Consider the following 16,252-nt stretch of genomic DNA (forward strand, 5'->3'; position numbering starts at 1 on the left):
TTCAAATTTGCAAAAAAATGCAAGCCCATGATATTTTACAAATTGTTAACATGTTTCAAAACCATGAATTTTTTTACCAATTAAAAAATGTTTTTACATGTACATTTATTTCAACCCGTGGACTTTTTTTTGGAAAAGTCAACGGTCAACAGACAAATACACTACTGGTCAACATTAGGGGAAGACCTGAGTGAGCAAAGAGGACACATTGGTGGGCCAGCCCACGGGAGTGGGAATGTGAGCACCAGTTGGATCGCTTTTTCTTGCGGCAATCTCGCGAAGCTTTATTATAACTTCACAAAGTTTACAGGGACAAACCAAACATGATGGCCCACCCCTAAGTTTATTATAACTAAATTGTGAGCCAGTTGGGTAGCTAGCGTCTAAGGCATTGACTAGGAGCTTTAGCGTCAAGATATCGCCTGCAAACGCTCGCTAATTGGGCCAGGTCCAATGTGCAACACAAGCCGAGACTCACACTATGCATGTTCTTTTTCATTTGTTTTCCATTTTTTGTTTTTACCCTTTTATATTTGATAATATTCTAAGTATGTATTACCAAAATTAATTTTACAAAAAATTCAAAAACATTTACCACATATCTAAAAATATTAATGCTACATAAAAAAATGTTTGTGCAACTTAAAAAAATTACGCCATTCAAAAAAGGTATGAAAAATTCTCATTTCATTCAAAATAAAGCACACGTTTAAAAAAATCATGAAATTTTATAAAATATCCATGAAAATGTAAAAAGTTGGTCACGTAATTTCTTAAATAAATGGTCGACACATTCAAAAAATTATTCATGACTTCTGAAAAATGTTCACTTGTTTTAAAATATGTTTGATAACATTTAAAAAATATCAGGAAATGTAACTATGTGTTCATGAAATTTTAGGAAAAAAAATCATAACATGTGAAAATGTATGTGTCATTATAAAAATGTTCTATCACTTAAAATCATGTTTGTATGTTTTGGAAAAATGTTGATGATGTTTCTGGAAAATGTTCAAACATGTATTTAAAAATGCTCACTACGTTATAAAAAAGTTCTGTGTGTATTTTACAAATACTAAATGTGCATTAATAAAACATTTAACGTGTTTCAAAAAAATGTTTAAACCTGTATACTAAAACATGATTTTTTGTGAAAATTATGTAAAATATTCAAAGTTTTTGAAAATGTCAATATGTATTTGCAAATTGAATAAGAAACAAAAACCAATAGAAAATAAAGAAAAAGATAGATAAAACAGGAAAGAAAGAAGCTTTTAAAACGTCCAGTGAAGCTTTTCAAAACCGCTCCCAGAAAACAATAGGAAATCACGTTACTGAGCCAGCGCAGATTCAGTCACGACGAAAACCCTGAAGGCGGGATGGTGCTCTATCTCGCAGTAGGCGAGATATAGCACTGACGCTGGTTAGAAAGTGTGGATCTAGTGGGCAGCACATGAGAGAGAGTGATTAGTTTTTTCTTTCAGGGAAATGAGAGAGGCTAACAGAGGTAGGATGGATCCAAAGCCCAAAAGGCAAAAAGCTGACAAAAAGCCCACCCACTCTCGCAGAGCGGACACCGGCGTCCGCGTGCCCGGTGCGTGCGCGCACGCCATTCGCGTCGCGCTAGTGCGGCCGCGGCTTTCTCTCTTTCTTCCTTTTTTTCCCAGAAAAGCTTAAGCCCCTTTTCACCAGCCATGACATGTGGGTCCCGCGTTCGATGTGGCCCGGCCGCTCAGCGGGGGAAGATGGCGACGGAAAAGTTGCACCAAAACCCCTCGCTCCACGGCGCACTCACTAATCAAGGAGAGGGAGTGGAGAAGGAATGTGCCCGAGGACGACGACGACGACGACGGCACTCTCGAGGGTCTCTCCCTCCTCCGCTCCGTAGCGTGGTCCCCGGCTCTCCGCTCGCCGCCCGCGCGCGGATCCGCCGCCGCCATGGATTTCCTCTGCCCCGGCGATCCGACGGTACGGCTCCTAAACCCCTCGCGCGCGCCGGATTCCCCCTTTTTCGAATGCGCGCGTTGTTGATCAGGACGCGGCGGTGGTTTCTGCAGGTCTGGCACGGGAGGCGTTTCGCTCCGTGCTTCGCGGATTTATATCCTTTTTCCTCCTTCGTTGTGCGGGTGGTGACGATCGGAAATCGTTTTTTGGCTTTGCGTTCCTTAATTTTCCTCCGCGTCGCACGGTGCTGGGGCTCGGGGGGAATGTGGTCGCCACGGTCGCCGTCCTGGCGCTCTTCATCGCCAAGAGGAACGAGTCCAGAGCCGAGGTACTAGTCCGATTGGGTTCAGAACTGATTAAATGCCCTGGTTACTTGGTTCGTATCAAAGTAAATAGTAATCAATACTTATAGTGGATACATGGTTGATGGCACCAACTTATTACTCACTGGTGAGGCATCGCAGCACCGAGCAAAATCGCGTACAAGTTCAGTTCAGTTTGCTTGCAATTGGGCCTCTGGAGTTTGAGGATGTCTAAAAAGCACCAAGACAGTTAACTAGTGACAGAGACAACATATATTGATTATTTGCGGGACCTGTCATTCTCAAGGTGTTATTGCCTGTTTGCAAATTATAGGACAGTCGGATGCTGACATCTATTTCTTATAGGCAGAGCATTTATGTACTTATAGTCTTATACTAATCTAGTGTCGCGTTTACTTCTATCAAACAATAAGGTTGAAACAGGGGTTCAGTTAATAATATGCTGAAGGATGAATTGCGAGGTCTACCTTCGGGTACTATGCAACTTGCATGCAGTATTTCAGAACTCACTGAAGGTCTTTGTTGCCGGTTGGTTGCTCTGCCAATTGGAGTGCTGAACTCAAAGATTCTAGCTAATTATCTGTTTGATGTTTCTAGTGGAGAACAAATATGTCCTGTTTGAATAAGTGGAGAACTGAGAGTTGCTTAAATGTTGCAGAAGTTTAATCAGCAAATATGTCCTGTTCGCAACAATAGTTAATTAGACTGCAATTAGCGATTATAATTTTATACACTGTTATTACTTTTTGCCATGTTCTTTTAACGATTATAATTTCACATGCTGCTTCAGAACGTCAGGAGACGTTTACCAGAGAAGTTGTTTGTGTTCGGCATACCTAGCTTTGCAGCCTGCCTTTCTCTGCTTGGACTAATTGTGCTTGTAAAGAAGAAAATTGAAGGGATAGATGTCCCAAACCACGAATCATTCTTCAGGTGCTCGCAGTTTCTTGCATGGGTAAGAGGTTCATTACAATAACGATCTACATGCTCTTCCTTTCCAGCCGGCCATTATAGTCTGTCCTTTGAATAGGTAGCTGTTCTTATCTCTGCCAATGGCCCTTGGTCCGAAATACTAAGCAACCCAATCATATGCATCTGCTGGATGTTGAAGATTCTTCTAGAGATACCTCATTTGCAATACAAGCTCACAGAAATGAAGGTATTCCATTTTACACACAATCTGCCGTCTTTTCTTCCCTTTGAGTGATGCTTCTTTGTTATGGAGTTATGACACTCTTCTCTACGATTTTCTGCTGTATTATGATAACCGACAAATTCTCTGTCCATTCCACTGTTCTTTAGCTTGCATGCTACTGCAAGTTGCATATAAATTAACATGAAATGGCAGCTACACAAATAGAAGCATCTAGTTTATGCTCTGTTTTGGTATTCATTACAGGCAATGGCATATGTTATGGAGATCGTCTCATTCTCTACATCAATTACATTTGGACTTTTTCTTATTGTCATAACTGCAGTACTCAAATTATGCAACAAAAGGTAACTGGTTTGTAAATCACCTACATCACATTATTGTTTTATTAATGCATTAAATCAGTTTTTATCTTTTAGGAATTAGGAGTTATACTTGGAGCAAGCATGTTGCTTATCATGAAATGCAACCTAAGTCATTGGTATATCATGTATAAATAACTTATGCTTAGTCATTCTAATTAGTACATTCTTGCGCTTTATTTTAATCTTACCATGCTCTATTTTATGTTTGCTATTGCTAAATGAGGCAAAGTCAAACTACAACTGTAATTTGTTTTGGATCCATGCAGGCTGTATCCTCTATTTAACTTTAACCTAGGCACGCTAGATAATTCTTTTGCCAAGCACAGCAACCTAGCTACTCTGTTGAATAACCAACCCTGTGTTGTTATTCATCGTTATAAATCATACTGAGCTGTGTTCCTCACAATTCATGTAAAGCTGTGTGCTGTGTTGTTCTCTTTCAGAAAAGTTAACTCTATCGAAGCTCCCCTCATCCCGAACAATGAAAATTCTGAGGCTGAAAATGCAAACTTGGTATGACGTTTTTGTAATCCCTTTTTGAGTTCCTGTTGTACATTCAGGACGTGTGCAATTTTTTATGTTATAAATGCATAATTTTGCCTAAACTCGTCAAGTTAATGTTAACTTTTCTTGTCAAAAATATATGGCATCTTTGTTTTGAGAGCAAGTGATTTGTGTGATACAAATGGCATCCCTTATTGGGTGCAGGTGTCAACCCCAAACAGCTGAAAACTCCAACTGACAATTGCAAACATGGCAGGAATAGTTGAATCGATATTAAGGTTATGCCATCCTATAATCCACACCTGCAAACATGTCCCTCTAAAACCATGCCAATATATTAATGTAAACCTTTGGTGTATGAAAAAAAATGTTCCTGCTACTTGATTATTTGTAATTTGGACACTGATATTTCACTTCTATTAACCAAATTACGTAGTTCAGGTTCTGAATTTCTCTATGCTTTATGTCCTGTTCTCTCAGGTAAATAAGCAGCACAATGTTTGGGAACTGTTGACTTTTAAGTCTGTTAATCCAATGATGGACATTGGTATCAGAAGACAACTTGACTTCACAGATCTACTTGAATTACCCGCTGAGCTCAGAACTGCTTCCTGTTATGACAAACTTCTGTCTTCCTGGACTGCTGAACATCAAAAATACCATGCTGATTCTTCTCTACTTAGAGCTATGTTTTACGCTTATGGATGGTCCTACTTACGTTTGGGCATACTAAAGGTACCTTTTTAAAATTATTATATATCAGCTGAGTAAATTTATGTCGTATATATGAATTAGTTGTTCGGGCTTGTAATTTTATTAAAGAGGGCGAGGGATTTATGACACAGAAGTGCATGATCTCTTTCTGCATCCCCCTTCTATAGCCATGTTGCATACATGACCATATTAACCAAGTTACAAAAAAAGGATTATCATATTGCTATTGAGAACTCCATGTACTAAATGCTGGGATGAATTTTATTAATTTGATACGTGTCCTGTGACAGACAGCTTTGTGATTAATATATTGCTAGCACTTCACAAAAAGGAGGTTGATATACTTGGTTAATAATTTTTATCTTGTTCAATGAATGCTGGCAAAATTATTGCCTAGAATGAACCCTACATTCAAAGATTGTTTTTTTTAATACATTATCATAATTTCCGTTCGTGCAGGTGGTAAATGACAGTATCGGTTTTGTAAGCCCACTGCTACTCAACAAGTTCATAAAGCTTATTCAAGAAGGTGTTGTTTCCTAAAAATCTACAAGGCTTTCCACTGAAAATTTCTAAGGATAATAACTGCCATGTTCCTCTGGCACTAAAACTTGCACTATACAGAGTGTTTCATTAGTTTGCTCCACATGGATGGCTCAGGAAAACCAAAGACGATCAGCAAATATTCTCACAAGCATTTTAGAAGTAGTTCTTAGGATTCTGCTGGTAGTTCTTGTAGAAGCACTGCATAATATGTTGGGATTCATCAATAAATAAACTACAAGATGTATGAAACAACAGGGTATCTGAATAATGTTTCTTATCAAAGTAGCATCCATTATACTGGTTTATTTGTGCTTTTTAGCCAATGTAAATAAACCAAGCTACATATTCTGGTATTTATCAACATTTCTTTTGTCAGGTTCCGTTGGCATGGATGGATATATTATTGCCATTTCCCTAGGATTGACTTCGATTATCAAGTAAATCTTCTCACCACAAATTAATTGTGCGTTTTTGTGTGATTTGGAAGTCTAGCTAGACACATTATTCTTAACTCAGTCTTAGATACTGATGAGCTACAAGTGAATTTTGCAGCAAAAATAGTGACAATTTATGAAAATGATTTTTTTATTTCGACTTCACCTTGAGTGTTGGTTCCATATTAGTTTTTTCTTTAAATTTGAAAGTGTAGACGTTGTTTTTAACCGAGTCTTAGACACTTATGCGTTATAGGTGAAATTGTGGTAACATAGTCACAGTTTATGAAGATGAAAATTTATTTTTGATACTTCAACAAGAGTGACGAGTCTTTCTTTTAACAGAAAGTGACCGAGTCCATTTTATGTATTGAATTTATTGAGATCCACAGTATGCCTTCAATTTCATTTTGAACGAAATAAGCTTCAGTTTAAAGTTGCAAACTGCGTAAGCCTTTTATTCACTGGCGGACAGGTTATGTGATAGGCATTGTGGTCTTCTCATGTTATCTTCTGAAGAATGCTGCATCATGCCGTACACTTGTACTGGTGTCACATGTTCATTTTACAGCTGCTTTAGCTAAATTGGTTTCGTCCTGAATGGAATAAGTATGATAATAAAGATGACTTCACCAGTTATAGTTTCTGACCTCTTGTGGTATTACGAGTGTGGTTTTTACTTGTCGTAATGACCATACTAAATAGTGAAACGAGATAAATGCTGAACAAATATTTCCAGATGATTAACCACTTGTGCATCTTTTCAAATCTCATTAGTAATTGACTTCATTCAATTTCTGTTTCACCGTTTGCTAGGTCATTTTTAGATACCCAGTACTCCTTTCGTCTTGCAAAGCTCAAGTTGATGTTGCGATCAAGCATGATGGGAATAGTTTACCGGAAGGTATGCCTACTGTAATTCTGTTAAAAAGAAAAAATCTAAGCAAAGAACATTGCAGTCTGCTTGCATTGTACAATAATAGTTTATTAAACTGGTCATGAGGACATATTACTAAGATTTTCGTATGCATCTTGGCTACTATTCACTTCCCAAGAACGATAGGAATCATCATCTAGGACACTAGGTCACCATTTCCTGACATTCAACATGGATCCAATGAGTAGTTTGTATGATAGCTCATGTTTTGTTTAGACCATTCTTGTGAGATTGTACAATAGTTGTAGCATATCTTCTGTTGCTGGCTGCTGCTGTAGAATGTTTTTTGGTTCTTAAAAATCAACAAGGAATTTTGTAACAACTTCCAGTAGACTTGAAGCATCATTCAAACATTACTTGACTTACCTTTGTCCCTTTTCAATTTGTATGTGCCTTAAAAAAACAGTGTCTATGCCTCAGTCTATCTGAGCGTTCTAGGTTTTCTGAAGGAGAGATTCAGACCTTCATGTCTGTTGACGTTGACCGCACAGTAAACATATGTAACAATCTTCACGATGCTTGGAGGTATTTCATTCTCTACTGATTCTTGGCTATTACGGACTTAAATTGTATGCTTGTGCCGCCTTAATTAATTGCAGAATTGCACATTTTGGTGTTTGGTTAGCTTCCCATTGCAGATTGGACTTGCTCTTTACCTACTGTATACACAAGTCAATTATGCATTTCTATCTGGACTTGCAATAACAATCATACTGATACCAGGTATTGCTATTTTTCTAATTGTTTAATGTGAACTAGGTTTCCTTATATCTCGAGAGACTTGCCAGGTCATAAATCCCATTTTTTCATGTTACTTGTAGATCATTCTTCAGCCTCTCACTTCATCAATGTCTCCGTTTATCTGGGGCATTGACAGATACATCCTCCTATGCTAGCGCTAACACACAAAAATGTGCATCTTAAAGCAACCATGATTCCATAAATATTGCATCAAGTCATGCTAGGCCTTTCTTAATCATTACTTAAAGATTTATGTTAAAATTGTGTCATCAAAACACTGCCATATTTTACAGTGAACAAATGGATTTCTACAAGGATTGCTACTGCCACACACAAAATGATGAAGCAAAAGGATGAGAGGTGAGATAAGCGATTCCTCTCTTACTATCGTGGAACAAAGAAACTATTGTCTTAATTGAATAATAGGAATGGAAAAAAAGTTTGAATAATTGTGCAAAAATGTCTGTTGCTATTTTTCTGTGGACAGGATAAGTTGTGCAGGAGAACTCTTAGCACACATTAGAACAGTGAAGATGTACAGCTGGGACAAACTATTCATTCAACGCTTGAATAAAAGAAGAGAACTAGAAGTGAAGCATCTTGCGGTGTGCAGTTGCTTGTTAGCAATTTTAAAATTTCTATCAAGTTGCATTTTTGGCACTAGAACTCACAGGTGCTTCTTTTCCTGACAGACTCGAAAATATCTGGATGCATGGTGTGTCTATTTCTGGGCAACCACGCCAACATTGTTCTCCCTTTTCACCTTTTCCGTATTTGCAATAATGGGCCACTCACTGGATGCCGCCACAGTAAAGCAATATCTTGAATTATATGTTTGAAACTTGCCCTCGGGTCTCGGGGTGTGACAAAAACTCCATACATTTTATTCCTTCTTACAGGTTTTCACTTGTGTCGCACTCTTCAACACATTAATATCCCCCTTAAACTCATTGCCATGGGTTATTAATGGGATGATTGATGTAAGTTAGATGATCTCTATCTGCTATTGTAATGCCAGATGCATCTCTACCACTGTAACCTTACCTGTATTCTCTGGTATTGCAGTCTTTTATCTCTAGCAGAAGATTGCACAACTATTTGTCTACTCCAGAGCATTGCTCTTCCGAGTTGACCATCTCAAGTGACGTTGTAAAGGATGATTCCAACAGACATACTGAAACAATCTATGATCCCACAGCTGTTATAATCAGGAACCTATGTTGTTCTTGGTCTAGTATCTCCACTGTTGAGCCCCAAATAATTCTCAGAGACATATCTCTGCAGCTACAGAACGGCCTCTTCATTGCGATCGTAGGCGAGGTGACTTTTAAAATTGTATAATTATCCTACTACTTTCTTTGAATATTTCTCTTTTTAGTTGGTGAAAGAATACCTTGGGGATACTGTATTACTGGCTGAAAATAATATTTGAATTTGCAATACTTTGAGTGACACCTTCTTAAATTTTCATTGCCACACTTTTTTTTTCTTTTCTCCAGCTTCATCGATTCTCTGACACTGCTATAATGCAAATTTGCGTTTGATTTGATACTGATAGTTGGATAGGGAACTTTCACAAGGCTTTCTATTAAGCACCTTAATTTGCCAAGAGGAGTAAAAATAACCACTCTTGTAGAGTGTTGTGGCTATTGCAGTTGTTTTCTGTTAATTGGAAAAATAATAATATTATGTTCATTTTCAGGTTGGTTCAGGCAAGTCATCTTTGCTGAACTCTATCATTGGAGAGATGTCTGTCATCAGTGGTTCTATTAACTCATGCGGTTCAGTTGCATATGTACCACAGGTTGTACTTTATGATTTAGAGATGGCTTAAGATTCGCAGTTGAACTGCATAAAACTTAAATTTTTCATTGGTTTTTGTAGGTACCTTGGATATTATCTGGGTCTTTACGGGATAACATTTTGCTTGGAAAAGGATTTGACACAAGGAGGTAGATTATTAAAATGTTAGCTTTACCAATAAGAATCACTTGTTCTGCTAATGGTGGTGCTTTTTTTTTCTTAAAGCTGAATTACCTGGTGTTTATTGTGTCTTATTTTAATTATTATTCTGTGTTGGAGCATTTATGTAGATATGAAGAAGTAATACAAGCATGTACCCTTGATGTTGACATCTCAACAATGATTGGGGGAGATATGTCACATATTGGAGAGAAAGGTCTCAACTTATCGGGTGGACAGAGAGCCCGTCTAGCATTGGCAAGGTTATATTAAAAACATTGTGCAGTTGACACTGGAAAGTCCAAAGTTTTTGTACTAACAACGTGATCATATACTTGCAGGGCTTTGTATCATGACTCTGATGTATACTTGTTCGATGATATACTTAGTGCAGTTGACTCACAGGTTGCTTCATGGATCCTCAAAAAAGCCATTATGGGACCGCAAATGAAGCGAAAAACACGATTATTAAGCACCCACAATCTCCAGGTAATGATTTTCTGATCTCACCAAAACAAATTGTAGCATGTTGTTTCTAAATACATGAAACGAGCATTTAATTTGATAGCAAGAAAATGAAGATAGCTTCCACTAAAACAACAAAAACGTTTCCTTTTTTTCTTCAGGCTATTTATGCTGCAGATATGATTGTGGTCATGGCTAATGGATTTGTCAAATGGTTCGGGACATTGGACAGTTTCTTGGCAACTCCATATTCAAAAATATCTAATCCAGATAGTTCATCTGCTGTCTCAGCAACAAGTTCACAAAAAAATAAAGGACCAAGCACCTTTGAATTCAACACTAAAGATGTGCTTGACAATGGTTCAGTGGTTGATCAGGAGGAACAAAGAGATCAGACTGAAGCAGAGGGCAGGAAAGAAGGCATGGTTGAGATAATTGTGTACAAGTGAGTTGTTTTGCAATGTTGTTGATTTACTGCATTGAACAGTGGAAGCTTCTTAAACTTCCTACTACGACTAAACCGAAATGATTATTTCTACAGAAAATATGCAACACTTGCAGGGTGGTCAATGGTATTTCTGATATTTGTGACTGCATTCTTAATGCAAGCATCTCGTAATGGCAATGATCTTTGGTTGACTTACTGGGTGGATAGCAGCTCAGGCACCAATAACACAAGATTTTATCTGGTAAGAGTGCTCTCTATCTAAGTCTACTGAATTTGAACAGTTATTATCATAAACATGTTATCTATATCTGGTCACTCAAAACAGAAGGCAGTGTGTGAAATAAATAAGATCTGATGTGCATTTATGCTCATTCATGATTTTGATCTCTGTAGACTATCCTTGCTGGGTTTGGCATAATCAACTCCTTTTTCACATTGGGAAGGGCATTTTCTTTTGCATATGGCGGTCTGTGTGCGGCAATTCAGATACATGCCGATCTTCTTGGCAGTCTAATCGGTGCCCCGGTTTCTTTTTTCGACCAAAATCCCAGTGGCCGAATACTGAATAGGTTAGTATGTCAGGAATCTTCAGCAAACTCTGCAATACAGAAACACCCTTGATGAACTTTATGAACTTCCAGATTATCGTCAGACCTCTACACTGTTGATGATTCTCTTCCATTTATCCTCAATATATTTGTGGCCAACTTCTTCGGCTTACTTGGCACCCTTGTTGTTTTGTGTTATTCACAGGTAAATATGCAATAGTTTACTATAATTCTAATGTGGGCCAACATTATATTCAAATAAACCAATCCACTTAGCTTGTAACTCATGAACGTTCCCACACAGGTTACGTTTCTACTCATCTTAGTCCCTCTCTGGCTTATCTACAGCAAAGTGCAGGTACTGTTATCGATTTCCTTAGTTTGTGCTGTTCTTCACTAAGGCTTTGGTCCTTAACATTCTTCCAATTTTTAAAAATTCATTATTCGAACATTCTCAATGCATGTTATATACTGATATATAACATGCATTGAGAATGTTCGAATAATGTGATAAACTGATTGGCACTTACCCCGCAAAAAAAATAAAACTGATTGGCACTTATGGTATCAACTATAAAGTTCTACTGCATAACATGCATTTCAGGAGAGCCTTCCACAAAACTGAAAACAGACTGTAAGGAGCTCATATGTAGTGCAGAACTCATCTTGTTAGCCTAAATACATTTACAGTGTGGAATCTGATTCTTTCGCACTGTACACATGCTCTACTTTTGGAGAAACAAATTAACATTCTGTGCAGTTCTATTACAGGTCGACATCACGTGAAGTACGACGGCTTGACAGTGTTGCTCGTTCACCTATCTATTCATCTTTTACAGAGACACTTGATGGTTCATCAACGATAAGATCATTCCAAAAGGAGGTATGTTAATTACATCAAGACTATTAAAAATTATACGAAGGATACCAGAGCCTTTACCTTCATTTGAACCTAGCTGTTACTCCCTCCGTTCCTAAATATAAGACCTTTTAGAGATTTCACTATGAACTACATACGGATGTATATAGACATATTTTAGAGTGTAGATTCATTCATTTTGCTCTGCGTCTAGTCTATAGTGGAATCCATAAGAAGTCTTACATTTAGGAACGGAGGGAGTAGAACTTTAAAGCTCGAGTGACTTGTGTTGATATGATTTGTTCAAGATACTGACGGTAGAATACACAGGATTTTTTCTTAGAGAGGTTCATCCAACAACTGACACTATATCAGAAAACATCCTACTCTGAGCTTACTGCTAGTCTGTGGCTCTCACTAAGACTCCAGGTATAATTCTTTGTCAAGGGATAGTAACTTCATCTTCTGTTATGAAACCATGAAGCTTTCTCTATTAGTTAGGCCTATTGCGCAGTCAATGTATTAACTAGGAGATCACTTTAGTTGTTGGCAGGGTTGATCATTTTATTCATCGCTGTGATTTCCGTTGTTGGCTTCCATAGCAACTCTCCTGTTAAGTTTGGTACACCTGGACTGGTAAGTATGACAGGGAAGAAATTACCAACTCCAGGCTCATTTTTTTACATTTCTGTTCCTGTTGAAAATATTGGTATGTTTGAACTATATAGAATTTAAGATAGAGAAAATACACTGCAGGTTGGCCTGGCGTTATCGTATGCAGCACCTGTTGTATCACTGTTGAATAGCTTCTTAACCACTTTTACAGAGACAGAAAAGGAAATGATCTCTGTTGAGAGGGTTGTTGAGGTAAAAAGCCAAGAAATATTCTGCCTGTTAGTGACAAGCATATTTTCCTCTAATAATTCAATAATGCTTGCAGTATGTCGATATACCTCAAGAAGAACTCCAGGGATCAGAATCTCCTGATAAAAGTTGGCCAACAGAAGGGAAGATTGAGTTTGAGCATGTAACTCTAAGGTACAAAGCGGATCTACCACCAGCTTTGGATGAAATATCATTCCATATTGAATCTGGCATGCAGGTATGGTAACTGTCTGCACATTCTTATTTGAGTCATTCAGAAAACTACCATTAAACTGCCCTGGTTTATTAGGTTGGAATAATAGGAAGGACCGGAGCAGGAAAATCCAGTATACTGAATGCACTTTTCCGTTTAACTCCAATCTGCAATGGTCGCATCTTAGTAGACGGTTTTGATGTGGCCAAAGTTGCTGTCCGAGATCTTCGTGCACATTTTGCAGTAGTACCGCAGAGTCCGTTTTTGTTTGATGGTTCTTTGAGGTAAACTATTGGTTGCTCTTATTTCTCTCTTTTCTGACTTGTACAATTTTGTGGGCATTGGTTGGACATTTAGAGAACTAAACAGAGAAACCTATCTCCAGCATTCTAATTTTCAGTTGACAAACAGGGAAAACCTAGACCCTTTCGGTATAACAACAGATATCAGGATATGGGAAGCTCTTGAAAAATGCCATATGAAGGCAGAGATAGAATCAATAGGAGGACTCAATATCCATGTGAAAGAAAGTGGTGGATCCTTTTCAGTAGGCCAGCGACAACTCCTATGTCTAGCCCGTGCTATCCTAAAATCATCAAAGGTATCTATACTGTGTTGGTCTATTCAAAATTTCTGCAAGTTTCAGCAGCAGCAAAAGTTTATGATGTTAAGTTGCGTGCCACGTAGTTGCTCAAAGAAGTTCAACTTGCTAATGATTCTACAGGTACTTTGCCTTGATGAGTGCACAGCCAATGTTGACAATCAGACAGCATTCCTGTTACAGAATACTATTTCTGCTGAATGCAAGGGCATGACGGTCCTCACAATAGCCCACCGCATTTCAACTGTGATGAAGATGGACAATATTCTAGTTCTTGATCAAGGCAAACTGGTAAGTCATGCCATTATGCTTTTGTAATCTCTTAGTGATGATATATACCTGAAGAGTCAAAATCTGGATGCAACAAAAATGCTTCACAGAAATGAACAAACGGCAACGTGAATCAGATGCCCTTCATTGGACATCTGCAGCACCGTGGTTATACTATGTTCAAATCATTAGAAATGCCCTTCGCTCACCTTGTTAGAATAGCATTTAACTCTATTTCCTCCAAATTTAGGTTGAAGAAGGAAACCCGGAGGTTCTTATGAATGACAACAGATCAAGATTCTCACGATTTGCGAAGGCATCTATGTAATCCTAGAAAAATCATGTGCCACTCTGTTGTACTGATAGATGAAACACTAGGGCTTAGTTGTACCTCTCACTTTGATCACTAATACCTTCTTCAGTTCACATGCGCATCTAAGAGCTTATAGGAAGCCTGATCCTCTAGCTTATGAATCGATTTGTTGGAACTCAAGGTTTTCTGAAATGGATCTAGGATGGAATTTGTTATATCAAAGTATTATCATGACAGCAAAGTTGAAATGAACCCAGATGAAATACTCATAAACCAGCAACCACAACTGAACCAGGCAAGTAAGCAGTAACTGCATTAAACGGTACCAGCAAATCTGGATCCAATTTCAGGTATATAACCTGTCACCCGAAGTGTACATATACAGGGGGCAGGAACAGGACTGGTTCATTCCACTAACCTAATCCCACAGGATGGGAGGAGCGGCGGCTGGTTGCTGCTCAGGCGACGTAGATGTAGTCGTCGTCGCTGTCGCCGCGGCGGCGGACGCGGTCGGGGTCGACGGAGCAGATGACGTAGGCGGCGTAGAGGACGCCCGGCAGGTAGCCGAGGATGGTGAGCAGCACGCTGATCCAGAACTCCATCTGCCGCAGAAACGGGGAGGAGAGAGAGAGAGAGAGAGAGAAACACGGTGATTAGCCGGCGAAGAGAGGGACGGGGACGGGGAGGTGAAATTGGTGGCGTACGGAGCAGCAGCCGTGGCGGAGGCAGACGCCGAGGGGCGGGAGGAGGATGGCGCACATGATCTCCAGGCACCGGCAGCAGCACGAGCACAGCCCCATCGCGGTTCGCTCGCCCGCAGCTGTCTCCGGGTGGGTTGCTCGCGGTCGCCGGACTCGGAGGCGGGGGCGGAGCTGCGGGAGGGGAGGGGAGGGGAGGGGAGCTGGACCAACGATGCGTGCGCGGCTCTGTTTTTCTGTGGGGGAGATCGCGACTCGGCTGGTTGGGGGACGCGGAGACGCGGGCCTCGCGACTTGTGCGGGTTGGGTTGGCTGGAAGTTCTGCGAGGCACGGCAGCTCTGTCTGTTGGTCCCGCTTTACAGGTCAGCTCGGGTTTTATCACACGCTCACGTGTCCTATCAAATTGCGTATTGAGCGACAAAATCTGAAACGCTACTCTCATTCTCTGAATAAGCATCAACCAACATTCCAGTGCCGATGGCCATCCAAACTGAAGTTGAAAAAACAGTTCCTTTTGTTTGCGGGGAAAAGTTGAAGTTGAAAAGGCACCATTAGAGCATCTCCAATCATCCTCCTCATAGTCACATCATCTGTTCAGATGAATTGAATTGAACGGACTGTCCGAAAAAATCTCATAAAAGCCACTCATTTATCCGAATTGTCGCGATCGCCTCAAGCTTATCCCAAATGTGGGGGGTGGAAATTGGGTTTTGCGGACATGTCTGGCCATGTTGGCCTGTCCTGATCCATCCGTTCCAATCCGCACCAAACCCTAAGCCTAACTCTCACTCTCATTCCCATCTCCCCTCTCCTCTTCGGTCATGTTCGGATCTAGATCAGAGTCCAAGTCCAACGGGTGGACTTGAAGCGGTGATGCTCAAGTCGGGTAAAAACTACAAACCGAAGCCACCCAAATCTTCTTTCACTATTATCCGATGTGAGATACAACAAGTTTCATCTGTTTTTCTTTTTGTTTCATTTCTCTCTCTCTCTCTTTCTAAGCAATTATCCCACGTGGCATCACTAATATATCATCATTGTACATGTCCTAAGACATCATAGAGTTTACATCAACTTTTCCTAAACTATACTTTCTTAAGATATCTCCCTGTTGCCTCCTTGATTTGTAGGTCTTTAAAAACTCAAGAATAGAAAAAGCGCATGACCTACATGAATGGATTTGCATTGAAGTTTATTTTCATAGGAAGCACATAGAATTTCTTCCAAGAGGTCAGAGGAGTGAATGAAAGTTTCATCTGCACGAACAGTTCCAGAGTTCTTTTGCTCGTTTCATCTGCACGTAGGATTTCTTTTGCTCGTTTTTTAAATCTCCTTTATGCTTTCTTTC

General features: G+C 39.4%; 2 protein-coding genes across 3 annotated transcripts; one reads left to right on the plus strand and one right to left on the minus strand.

The window, feature by feature from the left end:
- Positions 1 to 1,720: 1,720 nt before the first annotated feature.
- LOC119336921 (ABC transporter C family member 13-like) lies at positions 1,721 to 14,422 on the plus strand. 2 transcript variants are annotated; one of them, XM_037609009.1, is made up of 36 exons: positions 1,721 to 1,968; positions 2,058 to 2,098; positions 2,188 to 2,272; positions 3,058 to 3,222; positions 3,298 to 3,426; positions 3,667 to 3,767; positions 4,229 to 4,298; positions 4,770 to 5,024; positions 5,463 to 5,532; positions 5,926 to 5,986; positions 6,800 to 6,887; positions 7,327 to 7,445; positions 7,546 to 7,643; positions 7,955 to 8,021; positions 8,149 to 8,266; positions 8,354 to 8,470; positions 8,561 to 8,641; positions 8,727 to 8,981; positions 9,364 to 9,465; positions 9,546 to 9,613; positions 9,755 to 9,886; positions 9,965 to 10,112; positions 10,250 to 10,533; positions 10,630 to 10,777; positions 10,930 to 11,105; positions 11,178 to 11,289; positions 11,389 to 11,442; positions 11,845 to 11,967; positions 12,274 to 12,372; positions 12,487 to 12,579; positions 12,700 to 12,810; positions 12,884 to 13,045; positions 13,118 to 13,305; positions 13,433 to 13,622; positions 13,746 to 13,913; positions 14,143 to 14,422. In XM_037609009.1, the coding sequence occupies exons 1-36, from the start codon at positions 1,939 to 1,941 to the stop codon at positions 14,218 to 14,220; spliced, it is 4,386 nt and encodes a 1,461-aa protein (XP_037464906.1). In that variant the 5' UTR covers positions 1,721 to 1,938; the 3' UTR covers positions 14,221 to 14,422. The 2 variants fall into 2 exon arrangements, with proteins under 2 accessions (XP_037464906.1, XP_037464907.1); XM_037609010.1 differs by lacking the exons at positions 1,721 to 1,968; positions 2,058 to 2,098; positions 2,188 to 2,272 and having other exon boundaries at positions 3,118 to 3,222; positions 3,302 to 3,426; positions 14,143 to 14,397.
- A 31-nt stretch (positions 14,423 to 14,453) lies between these two features.
- LOC119336922 (hydrophobic protein OSR8-like) lies at positions 14,454 to 15,128 on the minus strand. The gene is made up of 2 exons (XM_037609012.1): positions 14,910 to 15,128; positions 14,454 to 14,807 (listed from the first exon to the last, which is right to left on the minus strand). The coding sequence occupies exons 1-2, from the start codon at positions 15,003 to 15,005 to the stop codon at positions 14,664 to 14,666; spliced, it is 240 nt and encodes a 79-aa protein (XP_037464909.1). The 5' UTR covers positions 15,006 to 15,128; the 3' UTR covers positions 14,454 to 14,663.
- Between the last annotated feature and the right edge of the window lie 1,124 nt (positions 15,129 to 16,252).

Source organism: Triticum dicoccoides, chromosome 7B (genome assembly GCF_002162155.2).
Source record: "Triticum dicoccoides isolate Atlit2015 ecotype Zavitan chromosome 7B, WEW_v2.0, whole genome shotgun sequence".
NCBI classification, from domain to species: Eukaryota; Viridiplantae; Streptophyta; class Magnoliopsida; order Poales; family Poaceae; genus Triticum; species Triticum dicoccoides.